Source organism: Haematobia irritans, chromosome 5 (genome assembly GCF_050003625.1).
Source record: "Haematobia irritans isolate KBUSLIRL chromosome 5, ASM5000362v1, whole genome shotgun sequence".
Taxonomy (NCBI): domain Eukaryota; kingdom Metazoa; phylum Arthropoda; class Insecta; order Diptera; family Muscidae; genus Haematobia; species Haematobia irritans.
The window spans coordinates 171,111,905-171,134,421 of NC_134401.1; the positions used below are offsets into that span (position 1 = coordinate 171,111,905).

Below are 22,517 nucleotides of genomic sequence, written 5' to 3' on the forward strand. Positions count from 1 at the left end.
TGTTATTATATTACATGTTAGCCTGATACCGAAACAGGCAATTGACGTCCAAATGCATTATATCTAATTATACAATTATTATTCGAGCTTTATGGACAGATATAGATTAAGGAACATGGTTAATAGAGCCATTGAAAAGAAAACGCCAGATACAAATCTATACACGCCTGGACTGTACATGTTTCGGTTCGGGCGAATGAAATGTTATGAAATGTTATGTTGTAAATTTTGAAAATCCTACGTTTGACCTTTACAAAGGTTTGGTTTTCAACCTATCGAAAATTTAAAAAAATTTCGAATTTTCGAAATTTAGAAATATGGACATATGTGACTTTTCATTTTTCTTCACTTTTCCTGTCATTTCAGCAAAGTGATACCTTAGACTAAAAAAGACAGGAAGAAAAATTTTGGTTAATTTTAGAAAATCTAGATAATTTTTACAAAATTTTAAATAAACGGTGCTACAAACGCTGACACCACGTCAATATCACAAAAATAAGTTTAAATTCAAGAAAATTTATTAGCCATAATTAATTGTTTTTAATTGTTAAAGAAAATTTTGTAGTTTATAGGAAAAAATTTGAGTTCATAATTGCAAGAATGTCTTTAGTGCCATACGAAGTTCGAGAAGTGCGAAATTAGAAAATCTTTGTTTTTTTTTTTAATACCAACTTGAACGTTTGCATAATTTTAGGTTTAAATCAATATCTCTAAAAATATGCAATATTTGTACCTACGGGATTATTTAGAGACTGCCTAAGTCGACCAAAAAGTATCATAAGAATAAAAAAAGTCCAAACATTTGGCGCAACGTTAAAATAGTCGAAGTGAGCCTGAAACTTAATCGGGCTGCCACTTTAACCTAAAGATTTTTGTAACTACCAAATTATTCGAAAAAAAAATTTCCATTTAGAAAAATCCTAATCCTTCACATGTTCTTTTCTTATTTACAGAAAGAAACAATTGGAAAATTTATTGCGTATGTATGAGGAACATGAAAATGATATGGTCAATGCCTTGGACGCCGATTTGAGAAGGCCCAAACAAGAAAGTGTAGTTGCAGAAACGGAATTTTTGAAGAATGATATCAAAAATATTCTCTACAACATTGATGAATGGGTCAAACCTGAAATGCCATCCAAATCATTGGTTAATGCCTTAGATGATGTCCAAATATACAAAGATCCATATGGCGTGGTCTTGGTTATCGGAGCATGGAATTATCCATTACAACTTTTATTGGTACCCGTTGCCTCAGCCATTGCAGCTGGCAATTGTGTTGTAATCAAACCCAGTGAAGTGGCTGCTAATTGTGCGAAATTCATACAGGAAACTCTGCCCAAGTATATCGATAATGTAAGTTTATAATTTCTATTTTCCCAAAGGACAACTAATTTTCGTCTCTGTTTTTTTTTTGGTTCTCATTTAGGAATGTTATCCCGTAATCTGTGGTGGTGCCCAAGAGACATCTGAATTACTGAAGCAACGTTTCGATTACATTTTCTATACAGGATCGACACGCGTGGGACAAATTGTCCATGCCGCTGCCAATAAATATCTAACACCCTGCACATTGGAGTTGGGTGGCAAGAGTCCATGTTATGTTGATAAATCTGTAGAAATGAAGACTGCTGTTAAACGTATCTTGTGGGGCAAATTGATGAATTGTGGTCAAACCTGTATTGCTCCCGATTATGTGCTATGTTCCAAAGAAACTGAAGTTGAATTCATTAAAGAAGCAAAAGAAATTCTCAAAGAATGGTATGGTGATAATGTAAAAGATAGTCCCGATCTCAGTCGTATTATAAACAAAGCCAATTTTGAGTAAGTACCTTAGGATTCGATTTCATAAGATACTAATCGTTAAATATAATTCGAGATAAATTTTTTAGTTAGTATAAATAAAAAGTATTTAACTCTAAGTGCACAGAAAAGAATATCACGAACATTTTTCCAATTACAATTTTAATTGAGTTTTAAAATATATTCAATTAAAATTTTAATTTAACAAATTTTTCAATTGAAACAAAAATTAGTTGTATCAATTAATTTTCTAATTGACTTTGGTGATTGATACAATCATATATGTGATTGAAGACATTTCAATTAAAAATTAATTGGCTCAATTAATTTCGTGATTGAAGAAAAAAATATTTTTTTTGTGTGCGAGTTAAGAAAAAAAACAATTTGCTGTATTATCAAACGGTGACTGTTTTCTCCGGGTTTCGCAACCTTTTTTTTGCACGTTTTAATCTATTGCCTTTTTAATTTGTAAAGCAAATTGTTTTTAGGACAACTTTTTATTGTTTTACTCTTAAAATAAAAATTTAGTCATAAACTATGGAAACACATACGTTTTATGTCTGCTGGAGTAAAGGGAATGTAGTCTTGATTGCTAAAACAGCAAAATTTCTGTGGCTAATTCGACTAAAAACTACTTGATACCAGAGAACTGCAACCGGTGGCTTTTTTTCGTATTGCAATCTTACCCACAAAATATCGGTGGCAGTGAATAAGACACCAATTACCGTGCGATCTCTTAAGCAAAAAAAAAAAAAAAACACCACCAGTATATACCCATGTTCGTTTGCAGTGTTTTGCGGTGTTAAACCAATCGGCATCGTAGCAATGCTCGGTAAACAAAAAAACGAGTGTGATAGTATACATACACTTAAGTGTGATTGCACTCAACAAATTAGCTTAAAGAATTGAGAGAGTACCAAAGAAGAGAATACTAAACTGCTGATATATGAGGTAACCAATTTGAGTGATTGTTAGTTTACGTTGTTTTCAAGAGACCAACACTCACCACCGACTGCCATCGGTTGCGTTGGATATTGGTGGTTGAAATTCATTTTACCAATTGGTGTTTTCAGATTGCAAATATTGGTGTTTACTAAATACACTAGTCGGTCGCGGTAGATCGCAGCCGTTCTCTGCTTGATACTTCAGCAACAGTAATCTTCTGGTTTTGCCAACTTAAAAGCTTATATCTGAATATTCAACTAAAACATAAGTTTGTGTCGGCATTTTCATTTCATTTATTTGATTTGGATTTTCAGTACAACAAGATACAAATCTTATAAATTTAGTACTGTTAGTAGTCGAATTTTTTCAGACAACTTTTTTCCGTTGTTTAAGTTAAATTTCTCCTGGTACTACTAACAAATTTATTTAACTTAGGCATTCCCTGTATTATATCGAATTATATTTAGCTTGCTTCCAACAAAATTGATATACTATAACTAATCCATATCTTCCCTCTCTTCTTTAGCCGCCTAATGGGCATGATGAAACATGGCACTATTGCAATTGGTGGTAAATCCAATGCCAATGAACTCTTCATTGAACCAACAATTATTGTAGATGTTAAACCCGACGATCCTGTGATGCAATCTGAAATTTTTGGTCCTATCTTGCCCATTGTTAGCGTTGAAAGTGCATATGAGGCCATTAAATTTATCAATGCCAGGTAAAACAAATGTTCTTTAATCGAAATTCAAGCACTGAATATCATCTTCATTTAACGAAAAATTAAAAATTATTTTTGTTAAAAAAAAATCTAGGATACCAAAACAGGATATTAGAAAATTTTATAGGGTTATGGAAAACAAATTTAGGCTGAATGTCGGGGTACTATGTGAGGTTTTCGCTCAGAAGAAGAACTTTGTTTAAAACAATTATCACTTATATAAAAAAAATCTGGCCATTATATCAAAAGACATATAGAGACATCATGTGAAAACGTCGACTTCTCTTTACTATGGACTAAATTTTTTTATTGTTTCTAAATGAGCTGGTGAAAAGCTCAAATCTACAATTTAAGTTTAAAACGTTAATCAGTTAATGTACTATTCATTGCAATATTCAGTTCAATTTTTTAATGAAATTTCATCATACTAAATTTACGATGTTACACAGAAAAACTATAAGCAAAATTTTAAGCAATTAGAATTTTAAATGAATTTTAAAAAATTAATTGATTCAACTAATATTTAAATTAAAACAAAAAATTTGAATTGTTGTTGTGATTGTTACTCCCATTTTCATGACGCTGCGTTAACTAACGAACTTTTAAACCGTATTATGGGCATAGCTGTCAGTTAAAGTTAACCGGGGAGAAGATATTTGGAATTTACTTTCTATTAACTGGCAGTTAAAGCCTAACGGAGCTAAGTGAAAATGGCCGTTAGTATAATTTCTGTGATTGAAGAAATTGCAATTAAACCATATTTGGATCAATCAATTTTATAATTGAAAACAAATTTTTTTTCCTGTGTATACATAAACTTATAATTTGTTTTTAGAAGAGTTTCGCAACGAAAACCAAACATAGTAAGTACCTCTTGATAAAGGATGAGCAATTTACTAGTAAATTTGATAGAAACATATTTGAGAATTTATTTATTAGGAAATTAAAAATTTTAAACTGGTATAAATCTACTTTTATTTTTATTGGTATATGAAAGCAGCAATTTTTATAAGGTTATATAGTTCATTACGACAAATACGATGATTATGATGATTATTAGGGATTTTCAGTATATATAAATTGAAATATTTTCAAAACTTCTATTCACCAGTTTTCGAATCAAACCCTTAAAGATTATAATTTGGTAGTTAGTTCCTTGTTTTTAGTTTATAAAATTTATTTACATTTTTATTTTGTCTAAGAGCATAATAAATTTTAATTAATTCCCTTTTATAGTGTATGGAAAATTATAGATAGTGGTAGATTCAATATTATTATTGTCATTTGTCAAAAGTCATAGAACAATTGTTACAATATCAATGAATTGATTTTAGAGGATCCACATGCATCATTTAAAGATTAGTTTTATTAAATTCACATAGTATTTGATCCATTTAAATCTCATCAACGTTTATCATGGAATTAAATGTTAAATATTGTCGAAATATACAGTATGTCAGAAATCATTTTAAACATTGAAATAAATGTGCATCTTTATTGACATGAAAATGAGAATACAGACGACTCTCGTTATTTTGAAATTCAAGGGACAAGAGAAAAAGTTCAAATTACCAAGAGGTTCAGAAAAATAAGAGTTCAAATTAAGTTCAAATAAACAAGATTATTAATAAGTCAGGAAAATTAGTTTTACTTCATATTATTTTGAAAAAAAAAAATGTGTTATTTTCTTCTGAGTTAGCGATCTATCATTATCTAATGAATTTTCTATTGTTATGAGTGCTGAATAGAATTAGTCACTTGTGTCAGTTCTAAGGGCTTAGGAGCGTAGGTTATTAATAGATTTCCTTGCCTCGCTCAATGTGACTGGATTCAGCGGTTGGTCTTCTTCATTTTCCTCCTTGTTTTTGTCCAAAATCTAAAAGTTCAGCATCAGTAAGAACTCCATAAACACAGATGTCAGTATCAACTTGAACAAAATCCTCAAAAGTTAAATATCCACAGTTAGATAGAATTCCCCACCCAGGGTCCGTACTCGAAAATATTGATAGTTCTGATAACTATGGCTCATTATCTGTTTGTCTAAATCCGCACTTTTTGAAACAGTTTTTAAGAGTCTTAGGGTTGACATTTTTCCAGGCCTTATCGAGCATCGTTACAGCGGCTAAAACAACTATGTTCACCTTTTCATTATTTTAATGCTATCCAACACAAGAGAAACAATTTCTTTGTGATAGAGAGTTTTAAAGTTTTGCATAATGCCGAAGAATCACCGACTTCAAAATAGAGAGAGAGTAAAATAACAGAAATTAAATTATAGAATGTTGGCGAGAAAGATGTCATTCCTACGGCTTCAAATTATCAAAGTGTCAAACTCGTACTGTTTTTTTTTTTTTTAAATTTATCGAGTTTTTTAAAAAGTTTTTTAAAAAACTTCAAATATTCAAGAGATTCAAATTAACGCACTCAAAAAAATAGCAAACTCACTATTTCACTAAAGTCATTTTAACTATATTTTAGTTCATGAAATTATTATATTTGGAGAAAGTTTCATTTACTTTAATAATTTTTTCCGAACGTTAGTTAAATGAACTAAAACACGGGAAAAAGTTATACACAAAATAAGCATAGAGATTTACTAAATTCGTATTTCTGATAAAATAGTTCATTATTTCTTCACATTTGTAAATTTTACTACAAAAGCGTCCATCATGAACTTTGTATGTCACTCAAGACATTCTTGCAATTGTGAATTCCAATTTTTTCAAACTACAAAATTTTCTTTAAAAAGTGAAGAAAATTATTATTTTTGTCTAATAAATTTTCTTGAATTTGTCGAAAAATATTTACTTATTTTTGTGATATCGGTGTGATGCCAGCGCTTGTAAAGGGTGATACGGTCAAAATTTGGTCAAGGGAAAACGCGTGTAAATCGGTGAAATCGTTTATTTAAAAAATCAAATTAAATTTCTTTTTTAAGTTCAATTAGTATAAAATTCAGGAAAAATATTCAGTTAGGCTTTCGCTTTTCCAAATTCGCATTGCCGGGCCTCACGCTTAACACCTGTCATCAGATTTTGTACAGCCACCTTGTCCACCTTCTTCGCCGCAGAAAGCCAGTTTGCCTTGAACTGCTGCTCGTCCTAAGCAGTTTTTTTGGTCCTCTTTAGGTTCCGCTTCGCAATAGCCCAGTATTTCTCAATTGGGCGGAGCTCTGGCGTGTTGGGAGGGTTCTTGTCTTGTCCAGCCTCCGGGATCGTATTTTGTTCATCATCGCGATTTGGAGTCACTAGCTTCTTGTAAGTCGATAGTCCGGCTCGTTTTTTGGCTCGATGCACGGTTGTAGACCATACACCCAGCTTATTTGCGGCATCTCGGAGAGAGAGTTTAGGGTTTCGCTTGAAACTACCGGCAACTCTCATTGTCGTCTCAGCGGCTTCCGGTTTTCGATTTCCCCCCGATCCAGACTTCCTGGCTGTCGACAAACGTTCCCCAAACACTTTAATTACATTTGTAACGGTTGATTTGGCAACTTTTAGCGATTTTGCCAGCTTTGCGTGCGAGTAGCTCGGATTTTCGCGATGCGCGAGCAAAATTTTGATACGCTGCTCTTCTTGCTTGGACGGCATTTTGACAACTGAAGAGTGAATTCCAAAATCAAAATAGGAGCAACATTCTACACACACACACACCTTCAAAATGAGGGGTGTTCATGTTGTTTAAATGCAAAATTGAAAGAAATACGTCAAGTTTATATTGACCAAATTTTGACCGTATCACCCTTTAATATTGTTTAGTTAAAAATTTCTAAAACTATTCAAAATTTTCTAAAATTAATCATAAGATTTCTTACTTGTTTTTTCAGTGCGAGTGTCAAATTAACGAGAGTCGACTGTATATACATTGCTCCTATAAAAAAATTGGCAATCACAAAATGGCAAATATACTTAAGGTGCAACTAAATTAAATAGGGATCATTTTTTGTGTCTTTTCACAAGGCTTTTTCAATAAAGCCAATTAAACTTTATTAAAGTTTATGGAAATTATTATTGTTTAGTCAATATTTCCCCAATATGAGGAAGTTTCGTTCACTTTAATTTTTTTTTTCTTAAGTTACATAAACTAAAAAGGAAGCATTGAATTTTACTAAATTCGAATTTTGTGCTAAATTTGTTTAGTTTCTAATTTCCAAATTTTTTTAAAATTTTTCCAAACATATATCCATCCATCTTTAACTTTGTATATAAAGTGATTTTTGACATACTAAATAGGCTTAAAATATATGTTCTCTATACACTTGCATAAATATGTTTCATTATGACACCTTATCATTTCAATTGTCGTCTTTTATTTTATTATTATATTTTTTAGTGTTTTTATTTTGAAATTTTAGTACATTTTGTGTTTTTTTTTTCCATTTTTATATTTCTCATTTATCCAAACCTAAAAAAAAACAAACAATGTTGATTGTCCTCCTGAACATTTTCTCATCGTTGCTCCTTGTCATAAATGTTTACTCATCGTCCTTACACAAACACACACAAAATCAAAAATAAAAAAAAAATAAAAAACAAAATGATTAGAGAAAGTCCGCTGGCGATGTACATTTTCACTACGGAACCAGACATACAAAATTTATTCATAAACAGTACACGATCCGGAGGCATGTTACTTAATGACACAATCATGCATTACACTGGTAAGAATCTTGATCAGCAAATACAGAACAAATATGGCTTTGTTATCGCTAATGTCTGGTATCTGGTGGAGGAGGTTCTTGGTTTAGATATTTTTTTGGTAAAATAGTTATCACAATTTTCTATCATCCAAATAGTATTTAGTTGTACATAACATAAGTAGACTCACTTAATTGCTTTTGTTTTTTTTTAATTTTATAAGGTGTGGTTTGAATTAGTTATCCCTGTCCTGTATTTGTAGAATGTCCTCATGTTTTTCCTCTTTGATATTTTTACTTTTAATCAGGGAAAAGCCGTTAGCGATTTATGTCTTCTCCAAATCAAACAAAACGGTAAAACAATTTAAAGATCATACTACCAGTGGTGGATTTTGCAGTAACGATACCATAATGCATATCTCAGGTATTTTTAATAAATGGTCAAATAGTTCTTCTTCTATAAACTGCATGCACTTAAACTTATATAGTATAATGTAAATTTAATGTTAGATATATATGTATTTGCAGAGAAGCAAACGCGTTCATTATAAACCCCATTTTATTTAAAATCTATATCACAAATATCCTATATTGTTTGTGATCTTTACATTTTAATTAACTTTTTAATTTCTTTGTAACTAACTGATAAATTATATACTATAGAGAGAAACCTTTGGCTTTGTACGTTTTGAGTAAATCGAAGAAAACAATTGAATTGTTTAAAACCCACACATCTAGTGGAGGTTTTTGCAGTAACGACATTTTAAGTCAATTTTCAGGTATGAAAATAAATATTGTTGTCACACACAAAAAAAAACTTTTTAGAATCCAGACATAATGATGATTCTATCGATAAACAAACTAAAGAATAGCAATTAGTTGTCTCCAAAAAGTAAAAATGGATACCATCGTAAAACATTGCCTCTAAATAATGAAAAGGTTATAATTCTAAACAAATTGGATATAATTACCAAACTTTTATATTTCATATTTTACCAAACTTTATAATACAATGCAAACATATTTAGGTTGTACTTTCATTGGTATAGCATTGATTATATGGTATTACCATAATGATATGGTTAATATTAGGGCTGTGGAGTCGAGCGAATTTTGCTCGACTCCGACTCCAGTATTTTTCATTAGCCTCGACTCCGGGTAACATAACTAAATCTCATTTTAATACCACTAATTTTTAGTTCTATTCACAGAAAAAAATTTCACGAACATTTTTCCAATTAAAATCTTAATTGAGTTTTAAAAAATATTCAATTAAAAATTTAATTGAATCAACAAATTTTTTAATTGAAATAAAAATCAATCACACAAATTAATAAAGGGTGATTCTTTTGAGGTTAGGATTTTCATGCATTAGTATTTGACAGATCACGTGGGATTTCAGACATGGTGTCAAAGAGGAAGATGCTCAGTATGCTTTGACATTTCATCATGAATAGACTTACGATCTGCCACAACGTCGAATTTTCAGTGAATGGGCCCTAGAAAAGTTGGCAGAAAATCCGCTTTTTTATCGACAAATTTTGTTCAGTGATGAGGCTCATTTCTGGTTAAATGGCTACGTAAATAAGCAAAATTGCCGCATTTGGAGTGAAGAGCAACCAGAAGCCGTTCAAGAACTGCCCATGCATCCCGAAAAATGCACTGTTTGGTGTGGTTTGTACGCTGGTGGAATCATTGGACCGTATTTTTTCAAAGATGCTGTTGGACGCAACGTTACGGTGAATGGCGATCGCTATCGTTCGATGCTAACAAACTTTTTGTTGCCAAAAATGGAAGAACTGAACTTGGTTGACATGTGGTTTCAACAAGATGGCGCTACATGCCACACAGCTCGCGATTCTATGGCCATTTTGAGGGAAAACTTCGGAGAACAATTCATCTCAAGAAATGGACCGGTAAGTTGGCCACCAAGATCATGCGATTTGACGCCTTTAGACTATTTTTTGTGGGGCTACGTCAAGTCTAAAGTCTACAGAAATAAGCCAGCAACTATTCCAGCTTTGGAAGACAACATTTCCGAAGAAATTCGGGCTATTCCGGCCGAAATGCTCGAAAAAGTTGCCCAAAATTGGACTTTCCGAATGGACCACCTAAGACGCAGCCGCGGTCAACATTTAAATGAAATTATCTTCAAAAAGTAAATGTCATGGACCAATCTAACGTTTCAAATAAAGAACCGATGAGATTTTGCAAATTTTATGCGTTTTTTTTAAAAAAAAAGTTATCAAGCTCTTAACAAATCACCCTTTAGTATCAATTAATTTTTTAATTGGATCAATTAATTATTTAATTGACTGTCAATTAATTTTTTAATTGATACTATCATTTCTGTGATTGAAGACATTTCAATTAAAAAATTAATTGGATCAATTAATTTCGTGAAAAAAATTTTTGTGTGTTGTAGGGAGTACCGTAAATGCGAGCTATATCAAGGTTTATATTGCCATATGCATGAACCTGAACCGATTTAGACAAAATTGTATACACTTGTACAAAATCTAAGTACTTCAAATTTAAATCTAACGTTATGGGACGAAACACAATTTTACTAAAAAACAAATAAAGAAAGTCTGAAGTTGGACGGGCCGACTATAATATACTCTGCACAACTTTGTATTTAGATCTACATTTCGATAAAATCTAAAATACTTCAAATTTTGAGAAAATTTGCTATAGAAATAAAATTTTGAGACAATTTTCTGTAGAAATAAAATTTTGACCAAAATATCCATAGAAATAAAATTTTGACAAAATTTTCTATAGAAATAAAATTTTAACAAAATTTTCTATAGAAATAAAATTTTGAAAAAATTATCAATAGAAATAAAATGTTTACAAAATTTTTTATAGAAATAAAATTTTGCAAAATTTTCTATAGAAATAAAATTGTTACAAAATTTTTTATAGAAATAAAATTTTGACAAAATTATATATAGACATAATTTTTTGAAAAAAAAAAAACTTTCTATAGAAAAAAAAAAATTTGAAAAATTTTCTATAGAAATAAAATTTTGCAATATTCTATATAGAAATAAAATTTTGCAAAATTTTCTATAGAATTAAATTTTGCAAAATTTTCTATAGAATTAAATTTTGCAAAATTTTCTATAGAAATAAAATTTTTACAAAAATTTTATAGAAATAAAATTTTTAAAAAATTTTCTATAGAAATAAAATTTTGACTAAATTTTTTATAGAAATAAAATTTTTACAAAATTATAGAAAAAAATTATATAGAAATAAAATTTTGCAAAATTTTCTATAGAATTAAATTTTGCAAAATTTTTTGTAGAAATAAAATTTTTACAAAATTTTCTATAGAAATAAAATTTTTACAAAATTTTCTATAGAATTAAATTTTGCAAAATTTTCTATAGAAATAAAATTTTTACAAAATTGTTTATAGAAATAAATTTTGTACGAAATTTTCTATAGAAATAAAATTTTGACTAAATTTTTTATAGAAATAAAATTTTTTCAAAATTTTCTATAGAAGAAAAATCTTTACAAAATTTTCTATAGAAATAAAATTTTGACAAAATTTTCTATAGAAATAAAATTTTGAAAACAATTTCTATAGAAATAAAATTTTGACAAAACTTTCTATAGAATTAAATTTTGCAAAATTTTCTATAGACATAAAATTTTTACAAAATTTTTTATAGACATAAAATTTTGACAAAATTTTCTATAGAAATAAAATTTTGACAAAACTTTCGATAGAAATAAATTTTTGAAAAAAAATTCTTTTAATATTCGACATATGTATATAGGTAAATATGGTCTTAAAATAAAATTAAAAAAATAAAATCGATTGTTCGAAATATTGCAAATATGTTAACTTGTTATGGTGGTGGGCATTAAAATGTATCGATTCAGCCCATCTGCTAGTCTAACATTCTAGGAAACATAAAATGGTCTCCGTAATTGGAAGTTGCTTTTCATTTACAGTCTTACCGTACATTGATCTAATGAATAACGCAATGGAAACTGCGTAAAAACTTGTTTAGTTACAAAAATGTGAAGTGTTTTACAAAAATTAGTTTATCCGGAGTTGGAGTCGAGCAAAATGTTTACGACTCCGACTCCAGCAAAATCTTCAGACTCCGACTCGACAGCCCTGGTTAATATATGATATTACCTTATAATCAATGGTGTAACAGTGTCCTAAACGATTCTATTTTAAAATATGTAATAAGAAATTTCTTTCGATAACTGCTACATGCAAATGCGATCTGGTCACCAAAGTCTTCAATTTCATTTTTTCCATACAAAAACATTAAAATGATGATAAATCTACACGGAGTAGATAGAACAATTTATTGATAGAATTAAGTTCATGATCTTTAGTGTCACAATGGTCTTGTAGTCGAAGGATATCTGTAACAGCAGAAAGTTTGCATACCCAATCTAAGGTAACCTACAACAATGTGACAGGTGTATTCAGTCTAAACTCCTACAATTTGCAGTCTTTTGGTATAGAAAAAAAGTAATTTTTACATATGATTAGTGAAAATCAAAAAAAAAAAAAAAATAATAAACAATTTATCTATGATTTATATAGCTTCGCTAATTTTCTATGGAATGAATGTGGCACAATCGCATTTTCAAATACTAATAGATTCGTTATATAAATAAATACATATAAATAATAATGTAATGACAAAAAAACACTAAAATGTATATTAGCTTTTTACTAACAATATAAAATAAAGCTTATTTTATGCGTGACTACAGCTTGTATATATGAGTAATAACTAGCAAAAATCCTCTTCCATTTTTTTCCTAAATAATCGAGTTTTTATATTCTTTATTTATACTTGATATTGATTAAGGAGTTATACACATACAAAAAGTAAATATTTTGTTTTTTTTTTTTCAAACACAAAAATAAAAAGATCTTTTTAACAATTTTGTGTTATCCAAACGTCTATGTGTATGACTCCATAACAATTTTGAACTTTCAAAAAAAAAAAATTTTAATTGAATATTTAATTTTGAAATTCGGAAAGTATGCTTTGTTATTTTCTTGTATTTATGTATGGTACATAAGAAATAGAGCTATGTAGAGTGCTTTAAGTTAAATCTTGTGAATTAAAACTCCTTACCAAAATATAAAAAAAACCTTATCAACGTCCTATTCCAAAGTTTAGAATATGACACAAATGTGGGATGTCCGACTAAATCAGCCCCACCGCTAGAAACATAAGTATCGCAAAATGATGATTCCTATCGTATTGTCAGTCCACGTACCCGGCTAATACCGTAATTTCGAAAGGCAAGAGGAATATAAGTCGGTGATTCTTTTCTGGTTTTTAGATGGTAAATCCCACAGCACAATCAAAGATCGTTTGGATATTGTGTACGTTGAAGTAGTCGCACCAAGAGTTTTTTCAGTCGCCCCGAAAGCATGGAGAACAAAGTTGCAACAAACAAACAATTTCGTATTGCCATCCCGGTAAAGCCCAAACACAAAAGACAAGGTTTCCAATTATTATACTTATTCAGAGACTTATATTGGCCTAAAGACTTGGTTATTTTTACAATAAATATAAATAAAACAAATAAATGGAGGAATTGACACCTGTACATACGTATATCGGAAAAAACGGGCGCACTTTAACCATGATAATGCTACGGTTGAATCATTTTGTCTCACTACAGTCAATATGGTCGAATTGTTTTACCAACTATAACCTCATCTATTTTATTTCTAAACTTAAAGAAGTCACTTGCCATACACACATTTTACCGGAATGAGAATCTTATCATCGAAACGGAGACCTATTTTACAAACCTCGAAAACTGTATTTTTCAGATGGATGGATCTATGTAAATACTAATACTCTGTATTATGCGGCCCACACTTGTGCTAAAATATTTTTTGCTGGATTAGACATGACAATTTTTTTATATAAGAATTGTACAGTGCATTTGCGTTTCCTATTTTTCTAAGCCTATCCATATAGTACATACATAGCTCTGTTTTGCAGTTATTATCTTATGGCTTACTCTTATGGCAAAACCTCAATTTATTTAATATGTTCCCCATTCTATTTTATCTAGTTGACACACTGCCCTTCGGTGGCGTTGGATTCAGTGGCATGGGCAGTTATCATGGTAAATATACATTCGATACCTTTGTCCATAGGAAATCCTGCTTGGGTAAAAATCTTAGAGCTTTGGGCGAAAAGCTATCATCGTAAGTTGTAATCTTCACATATTGATGCAAATTGACAAATTAAACATCGAATCTTTTTCTATTTCAGTGGCCGGTATCCTCCCTATTCGGAAAATAAAACCAGCATCTTGAGTTTCTTGTTGCGCAAGCGTCGCCCCCTACCAAATCTGTATTTGACACATGTTTTCGTCTTTGGTTTGGGCGTTGGATTAACATTCCTCCTAAATCACTATATGCAGGTAAATAGACTGCGTCTAAGTAGCATTCATGCAAAATTCATGACAAATCATTCACTTTGGCAAACATTAAAGGGCAAACTGTTGTCGCGTTAAGAAACATCAAACTGCACCAAAAATAAAAAAATAAAATGCTAAATACCACCACCACCATCAACAACACCTTAGACTGAAAGTCTGCAACAGTTTATCTGTGTCTAGTGGAAGCGGCTTTTCCTAAACCCCATAAAGATCATAAATAAATACGCCTGGGGGCAAAACAAACACACACAAAATAACTTTCTCTCTATCTTGCATATACCTATTTAGTACTTGGCATGTTTGGGTATTATTATTATTCTTATTACTATATTAAAACTATATTAGATACAAAACAGAAATTTCCTTATTGTTATTATTACTGCATTATATCCCCCGGCGGTCCTTTTTTTTGGCATCAAAAAATATAACATAGTATTTTTGTCAACTGCTTCATCGATGTAATTTTGTAGTGCCTCCATATTGTTTTTAATTCTGATCCTATAAATTTATTTCTATTTCTTACAGAATGATAACAAATAAAAATCATACTATACGAAGTTTTGTTACATAAATTCTTAGAGGTTAATGGAACTGGTTTCAAAAAAGAACTATTAACTGCTTTTGTAAATTATTATCATTATTATTTAATTATTTGTTGATTTATTTCGAGGTTTTGTTTTCTTCATATATATGTTTTGTATGTATATTTTTTTTAATTATTATTACTATTTTTTACTATTATTGTAAAACATATGAAATAGTATTTTCTTTGAACAAAATAAAGTAGATGAAAATATTAAATATTGAAGAGTTTGATATTTGGAAAAAAAACAAAAGAAAAATGCATTAGACAATATACTTTAAGGATAACTTTATTTCAGCAGGCGTAAAAAACAACAATATTGCCGAATTTACATACTAAGATGCAGAAAAGAAAATAAAGTATCAAGACACTTTCTCTATGGACTGTTTAGTGTAATAAGAATTTTGTAAAACAGCTAAATTATTTTGGGTATATTTTCGAAAACATATGTTTTACAAACAAAAATTGTTGTCATTTTTTAAATATAATAAAAATATTTTTTATTCAAATGTTGTCTCGTTGTATTAACAAAAAACCTGGTAAGTAAAGTCTAAAGAAAGGGGGGGCCCAACAAATTATAATAATATATACATATAAGCAAATTAAATAATTAAGTGGCTCCTTTGGTTCGAGTTATCATTGATACCAAAAGAAAATAGGATTGTCTCTGACTCAAAAAAAACGACCTTGTTTCAAATTTTGACTAAGACCGGACTGAGCAGAACTTTGATTGTCCGTATTTGCTTAATGACATAGGCGTAGCTAAAGGGGTTTTACCAAAATACCATGCAGTATTTCTTCAAACTATTATATCATTGAATTAATATTCCCATCTACACGAATTAATTGTTTCTCTTTTTGAGGTATCTTACCAATGGGCACACATTGTAGCTTTCACTCCTTAGGAGAACGTTGTAACAAATAAAAATTCAAAATAAGTTTATTTATAAAAAAAATTAGGAACATTTATTTTGCTTTAAATTTATTACAGAAAAGTATCGAAATAAATGGTCCTCAAAATTTATGGTAAGAATTACTTCAATTATTCGAACTGCCACATATTTCCTCATTCATATATGTAGGAGGAAATGTGTGGCAGTTCGTACACTCATAAAAAAAAGTCTGCTAAAAACAGCAGTCGATGTCTGCTGTTATATTTTTGTACTTCAGGGCCAAGTGAACAACAATTTATAAAATTTTTAGGTTATAAATTTTTCCCCAAAGCATATCTAAGAACCAAAAGTAGTTTTGGTATATTTTTGCACTGTAATATACCTACAAGCTCCTAAATACGATCAGCAAACATTTTGTTTGCTGTTATGCCTCAATTCGATAAATATTCAGATTTTTGGTCAAATACTATAGATATTCATAAAATATTGTTTTAATTATGTTAGGATAGCTCCTAAGTTGACATTTTTATTTGTTTTAGCCAAAATAAAATATCTTTTAGTGTAATCGAGCTTCAAAAATAGCAGGAAATTTTTGCTATTTCGCAAACAGTGACTGCTGTCCCTTTTTCAGCAGACTTTCTGCTGTTTTAGCAGACTTTTCTGCTGTCCCTACTAACAAATTTCTTTCGGTGTAAGAATAACACCATAACAGTTGACAAAAGTGGTGACTTTGAGACACTAAACACCAGTCTTCCTACAGGGTATGTATTTCGAAGCATACATCGATAGATTTCCAAATTTTCTCTATTTTAAATTTCCCACTTGTTGAATAAAGTTTCAATTCGACTGACAATTAAATTGGCAAATGGCGGCGGACATTGTTGTTTCTGTAGTACTGAAACTATCTTCCTCAATATGCCTTGGGTGGAGCTTTTAAGAATTGAATGTTATACTGATTATAATGTCATAGCAAAAGTTGGGGTTTGGTTCATTTCCAAGTTTGGGATCTTAAGGAAAAGTTTATTAATGTTAAAATCATTAAGCATATACAACTCTATGACATGTCAGCTTAATGGACTTAGAAAGAGCCATGAATAGCTAAACCTTACATTACTGGGTGGTGTCATAACCCAAAATATGGTGAATTGCCACTAACGGACCTATCACAGACTTGGTACAATAGCCACAGTTTGTCCCAGATTGGTTCATGAGAATCTCTCTATAAGATAGTCGTACTAAATTGTCTCAGAACTTGTCCTTTGGAGTAAGTCCAAAACGTTTACTAAAGAATACATTGACCCCGTCAATGACAAACACATGTTAAAGAGACCAGTCCCTTCCATACATTTTGATCAGAACTGGGGTTGATCCACTTCCCGAAATGTTCTTTGAATGGCACGGAGGGGATCAATGTCTCCACAAAAACATAATATAGGGTAACATTAAAATAAGTATCCACTAAAACTATTGTATATTTAGCACACATAAAGAACTTATAGAGAAATTTATGGAGAATCCTCTCCAACTCCAAAGAAAATACAAATGGCTTCAATGTAAGAATAGTTTCTTCTTTATATTTAATGTAGTATTGATAAAAGCTCGCTTACCTCAGGACTATCATTTTCTGTAAATTCACTTTCAACGGTTTAAAATAAACTGAATAAGCGAAATCGATTTTAATTATTAGAATAACGTAACGCAATAGGGTAATATACTTTTCAGAAAATTAGTGACAATTAGCCAGCCACGTGTGGTATGTATGGTTAGCGATAGATTGTAAACACTACCTTGACGGCAGTCGGCTAATGCGCCGTTCAGACTATATATAAGTTTATCCGGTAATGCCATAAATAAAAATTGTAAATATGTCGACGATTTATTAAATCTTATCAGAACCTGATAGAATAGTATTAAAGTATTGATTGCGTACAATTTCATTTTTTTCCATTGTCCGGAACTTCCGAGGAAGAATTATTTGACCAGTGGCCAACACTAACAATTTCATTTATTAATATTAAATATTCAAACACCTGTTAACGCTTTCATTTAGAAGCGTATGGTGCCGTTGCGATACGACAATGCGCATTTACTAATCGACTCAGATGTTTTGCAAAAATAGCACATTCTCGACCCCTGACAAAATTGCATTCATTGGCTATCGGATTTAATTTTTGTGAAATCATTGTAATTGCGGTGTCCGAAAATTTAATAGATCCAAAAAATTTCTCTCGGGGACACTAAGTTTATTAAAAAAAAACGGAGTAGAATGGCCGACAACGACGAATTGATTGCCCAGTTTATTGAAATAAGCGGATGTGACGAAAATGTTGCTCGGTTTTATTTGTCCAGCAGCAATTATGTTTTGGAGGTACGTGGGAACACAATAAGTCACTTTGTTTTGCCTTAATAATGTATTTTTGTATAGGATGCTCTGTCAAACTTTTTGGGTAACCAAGGAGAAGGCGATGCTGAAAATAACTCGGAGACTCCAGAAGCATCCAAATCTGGAGCAGGCGGGTCCTCAAAGAGTGAATCCTTTGGAAAACAAAGCACAAAGCCGCCAAGGTAAAGGAAAAATTGTATGTATTTAAGTATGGAATTATTTTTAGAATATTTCCTTCCAGGTTTGCCACCTTGGGTGACATGTCTAAGCGTAACAGTGGAAATAATGACGATGAGGAAGGTCAAGCCTTTTATGCCGGTGGCTCTGACCGTTCCGGCCAACAAGTACTTGGTCCTCCAAAACGGAAAAATTTCCGTGAGCAGTTAACAGACATGTTCCGCATGGCCCAAGAAAGTAGTGCCAACATGGAAAATAGTCCCACACCTAGCACATCTTCTGGCGTTACTTGGGGCCAGGGAATTCGTTTGGGTATGACCGATAATGATCACTCAGTTGTTACTCCATCCAATAAAGAAGGGGAAAACAAAACAAAGCCAGTCGTGGTATTAAAACTATGGAGTCAAGGGTTTTCTATTGACGACGGTGAATTGCGTTTGTATGATGACCCTCAAAATAAGGAATTTTTGGAAACCGTTATGAGAGGGCAAGTAGAATGAATACGGTATTCAATGAAAACCTGGTTTTAATTATAATGTGTATTTAGGGAAATACCAAATGAGTTATTGGAAATGGGGTGGATGGTAAATGTTGATGTAGAAGATCACCGACATGAAGATTATAAGAAGAAGCCAACAACGGTGAAGACATTTAAGGGAGCGGGCCATTCTTTGGGAAGGTAATCTATAGTTTGGAAATAAAAAATCAATTTGTATAGATAATATCATTCGGAAATTTGGCAGTCCAACTCCAAATATAACAGAAGAAGTTGCAGTTGCCGCCTCAACCTCAAGCACAGATGCTAAATCCATTGACGAAGCGGCAAAAAATAAACTTAATGTTGACACCTCGGCTCCAGTCACAACAATCCAAGTTCGATTAGCAGATGGAACTCGTTTGGCGGCTCAATTCAATCTAACACACACCGTAGCCGACATACAAGACTACATACAAATGTAAGAAATACCCAATGAATTCATTTGCAGTAAGCCAATATTTTTATTTGCTATCTTACAGGGTTCGTCCGCAGTATGCCAGTCGTAATTTCATTCTTGTCTCCTCTTTCCCCACAAGAGAGCTTACCGATATGACCGCAACTATAGATTCAGCCGGCTTGAAAAATGCGGCACTAATGCAGAGGCTAAAATAAATATTGAACTCTCTGTTCGAAATACCATCCAAATATTTTTGTAGGAAAGGAATTTCGCGGAACACCAATTCCATCTCAAAAGATTTTTATATATGAAAATTAGTTTATGCATACCAGTCGTCTAGTTTTATTTTCTTTTGTTAAATTCTATAATAAAAAATGCTTACAAAATCGTAAAAGTCCACTTTTATTGTGACAATGCCAGGATAGCTTCTATAACTAAAAACACAAAAACTTATGTTAATACAAAATATGGTAGTGGGAAGACTAATCTCTTTACTAAAAACACTAATACAAAATTAAATTAAAAGCTGCATTTCTTCCTTCAGTCTCTGTAGATGTTGCATAAAATCATCGCGGAGTGAATTCCGCCAATCATGTAATCCGTCTTTACCGACATGAAGACAATTCACGTATCGATGTACAAGAGCCTTGGACACTGGAAGAGAAGTATGACGACTGGTCTCCTCCGAATTTATGGGCAACACATTATCCTGAGGTCTGTACAAACAAACTTCATGTGAAGACCTTAGTTCTGGATCATACAAAGTATTCTCTATTAAATACTTGTGACGTTGGTCTTTACAAATGGCATATGTGGTCAACTCAAATTGATTAACTCCATTCTCATAGCTTCTCAGAGAATGCAATAAAGATTTCTCATCATCTAAGTTTGTATTCGGATAGAAGAACTCATTTGCATCCAAAAGAATTGAGTGGGACGCTCTGTTTATGTTTCGCAATATACAATCCATTTCAGCTATTTTTCGGATTCTGTCTGTAGAATTGCTTGCAGAGAAGGGAAAATTGAAAGGCATGGAGTGTACTCGTATATTAAAGCGGCCCAAAAACGGATGTATTGTGAACGGCATATCGTCGGCACTATAAGCTATAAAATCTTCTACTCCCAAAATATAATGATGTATGAAAAATTCCAAAAGTTCATGAGGCTGTCTTTCCAACGAAGTCATATTAAAGAATTCCTTGCTGTACAAATTAAGACAAATCGTCAAAGGATGTATGGCCATCTTTTGCATTCCCTTGTCCATGATTTTGAGCATTCGTAATTTAAGGGATTGGCCGCCATACTTTGTCGCCGGTATCTCATTGAAAGTCACAGTATCAGGAGTACCAAAATCTCGAGTTACTTTGCAATAGAAGTAATAGCGGGTAAATTCTGAATTATCATCCTCACCATCCTTATCGACACGTTGAAAACGGAACTTGCCTTGGATATTAGAGGAAGTGGCACTACCTTTGAAATTAAATGAACATTTGAAATTTAAAACAGCACCTTTCCGTCCAACCACAATGGCTATGGCATCACCTCCAGAAACGAGCTCATTTCTCCTCCTATAAAATAAAGCATTTAGTTTGTTGCCTTGTATTCCAAAACAAGATGTACTCTTACCAATACGCTGAATATGCATGGAAATTATTGCCTATAGATTGCCAAACCGCAAGTGGATACGTAAAATCCCTTAAATATATCGAGGAATTGGTTTCAATTCTTTTCATTATCGCCGCATCGTTTCTTGAGAAGAAATTAATGACTTGGAGAACACCTTTCAAATGGTTGTTTTCCGATTTATACATTAAAAGTATTCCCACGCTTATACATGATATCAATAACAGTGCAAGCTGTTGGTATTTTCTCATATTATTCGTTTGGTCAAGTCAATTTATTTTGGTCCAAGCCAAAATCTAAAATCTCTTGTATCTTGTTTATTGTGTGCTGATGGGCTGATGGGCTGGTGGGTTGATTGCTACATCCGTATAGTAATGTGTTCGTTACGCATCATATGTTGGTAATTCGTAATTGGTATATGAGAGATTCAAAAAGAATACGTCCGTTAATCAGCGATTATACAAATATGAATATTGTTAGGAACCCAGAATAGAACTTGAATTATATATTACAAGCCCTAATAATTCGCCAGTTGTTTTCTTTGAATTATCATTATTCTTGTCCTTATGTTACATGTATGTATTTATGCCTGTTTATCTCTTTGTTTCTCACATTCTTATATCCATACTAGGGCTATCACCCGGGATAAATACCGTCCCGAAATCCCGGGATTTTCGGGACGGAATTAATCCCGAATCCCGGGATCTTCTATTTTGAATGCTGGCATTTTCGGGATCCCGAAAAACTAATTCCAATTGGTTAAATTTGGGACTTTTTAGCATTATTTATTAATAAATTGGAGTCTCCATTCAGTGCAAACGGCCCTTAGATTTCATACCCGACAAATTGAGTTAATAAACATTTATGGTACTCCTTGAGTAAGAATTTATTATACATGAGGTTACTACAAAAAGCGCAATTTCATCAAAAATCGTAGTAAACGATAAGGTCCTCCTTTGAACAATGAGTTCATGTGAATTGGAATTCTTGCCACATAAAATAATAAGCAAAATGTCCGTCAACAATATAAAATGTCCGTCAACAATATGACAAGATCGCGTTTATCTGATAAAAATTTGGATGCCTTAATATTTCTAAGAAGTTACTTAAAATGATTAAGTACCAAAGGTTAACACAATAGTAAGAAAATATACCTAATCTAATCAACCTTAACGCCTGAGTGGCGGCCACTGGGCCACATTTAATCTCCAGCTCCTGTTCTACGATGGTTGCTGGAGGAGCTAGGGAGTGCTATCGAGCGTTCGTATAGAAACTCCAGTACCAGGTGGAGCTACCAGAACCGTATAATTTCTCATGTGGTATTTCTGTAGATGGCCTATATGGGGGCGGTTCATACAC

The 22,517-nt window shown here is 31.7% G+C and overlaps 3 protein-coding genes across 11 annotated transcripts in view; 2 read left to right on the plus strand and 1 right to left on the minus strand.

Moving 5' to 3' along the window:
- Aldh-III (Aldehyde dehydrogenase type III) overlaps positions 1-15,365 on the plus strand; it is a 72,681-nt gene extending 57,316 nt beyond the window's left edge. For 5 of the 9 annotated variants that reach the window (XM_075313829.1, XM_075313837.1, XM_075313834.1 and 2 more), the window contains 7 exons: positions 954-1,356; positions 1,430-1,824; positions 3,275-3,472; positions 8,414-8,529; positions 14,193-14,328; positions 14,396-14,546; positions 14,619-15,121. In XM_075313829.1, the coding sequence (XP_075169944.1) occupies positions 954-1,356; positions 1,430-1,824; positions 3,275-3,472; positions 8,414-8,529; positions 14,193-14,328; positions 14,396-14,546; positions 14,619-14,639 (1,420 nt within the window). In that variant the 3' untranslated portion in view covers positions 14,640-15,121. Of the gene's footprint in view, positions 1-953; positions 1,357-1,429; positions 1,825-3,274; positions 3,473-8,013; positions 8,130-8,413; positions 8,530-8,768; positions 8,885-14,192; positions 14,329-14,395; positions 14,547-14,618 lie in introns of all 9 variants that reach the window. The other 4 variants (XM_075313831.1, XM_075313832.1, XM_075313833.1 and 1 more) reach the window with 4 other exon arrangements.
- Positions 15,366-18,167: 2,802 nt separating this feature from the next.
- On the plus strand, positions 18,168-19,929 carry p47 (NSFL1 cofactor p47). Its single transcript, XM_075313841.1, has 6 exons — positions 18,168-18,408; positions 18,466-18,605; positions 18,665-19,087; positions 19,148-19,279; positions 19,344-19,556; positions 19,618-19,929. Exons 1-6 carry the CDS (start codon positions 18,307-18,309, stop codon positions 19,748-19,750), a joined length of 1,143 nt encoding a protein of 380 aa, XP_075169956.1. The 5' UTR covers positions 18,168-18,306; the 3' UTR covers positions 19,751-19,929.
- LOC142241951 (uncharacterized) lies at positions 19,922-21,731 on the minus strand. The gene is made up of 2 exons (XM_075313840.1): positions 21,162-21,731; positions 19,922-21,103 (listed from the first exon to the last, which is right to left on the minus strand). Exons 1-2 carry the CDS (start codon positions 21,407-21,409, stop codon positions 20,050-20,052), a joined length of 1,302 nt encoding a protein of 433 aa, XP_075169955.1. The 5' UTR covers positions 21,410-21,731; the 3' UTR covers positions 19,922-20,049.
- Positions 21,732-22,517: the final 786 nt, after the last annotated feature.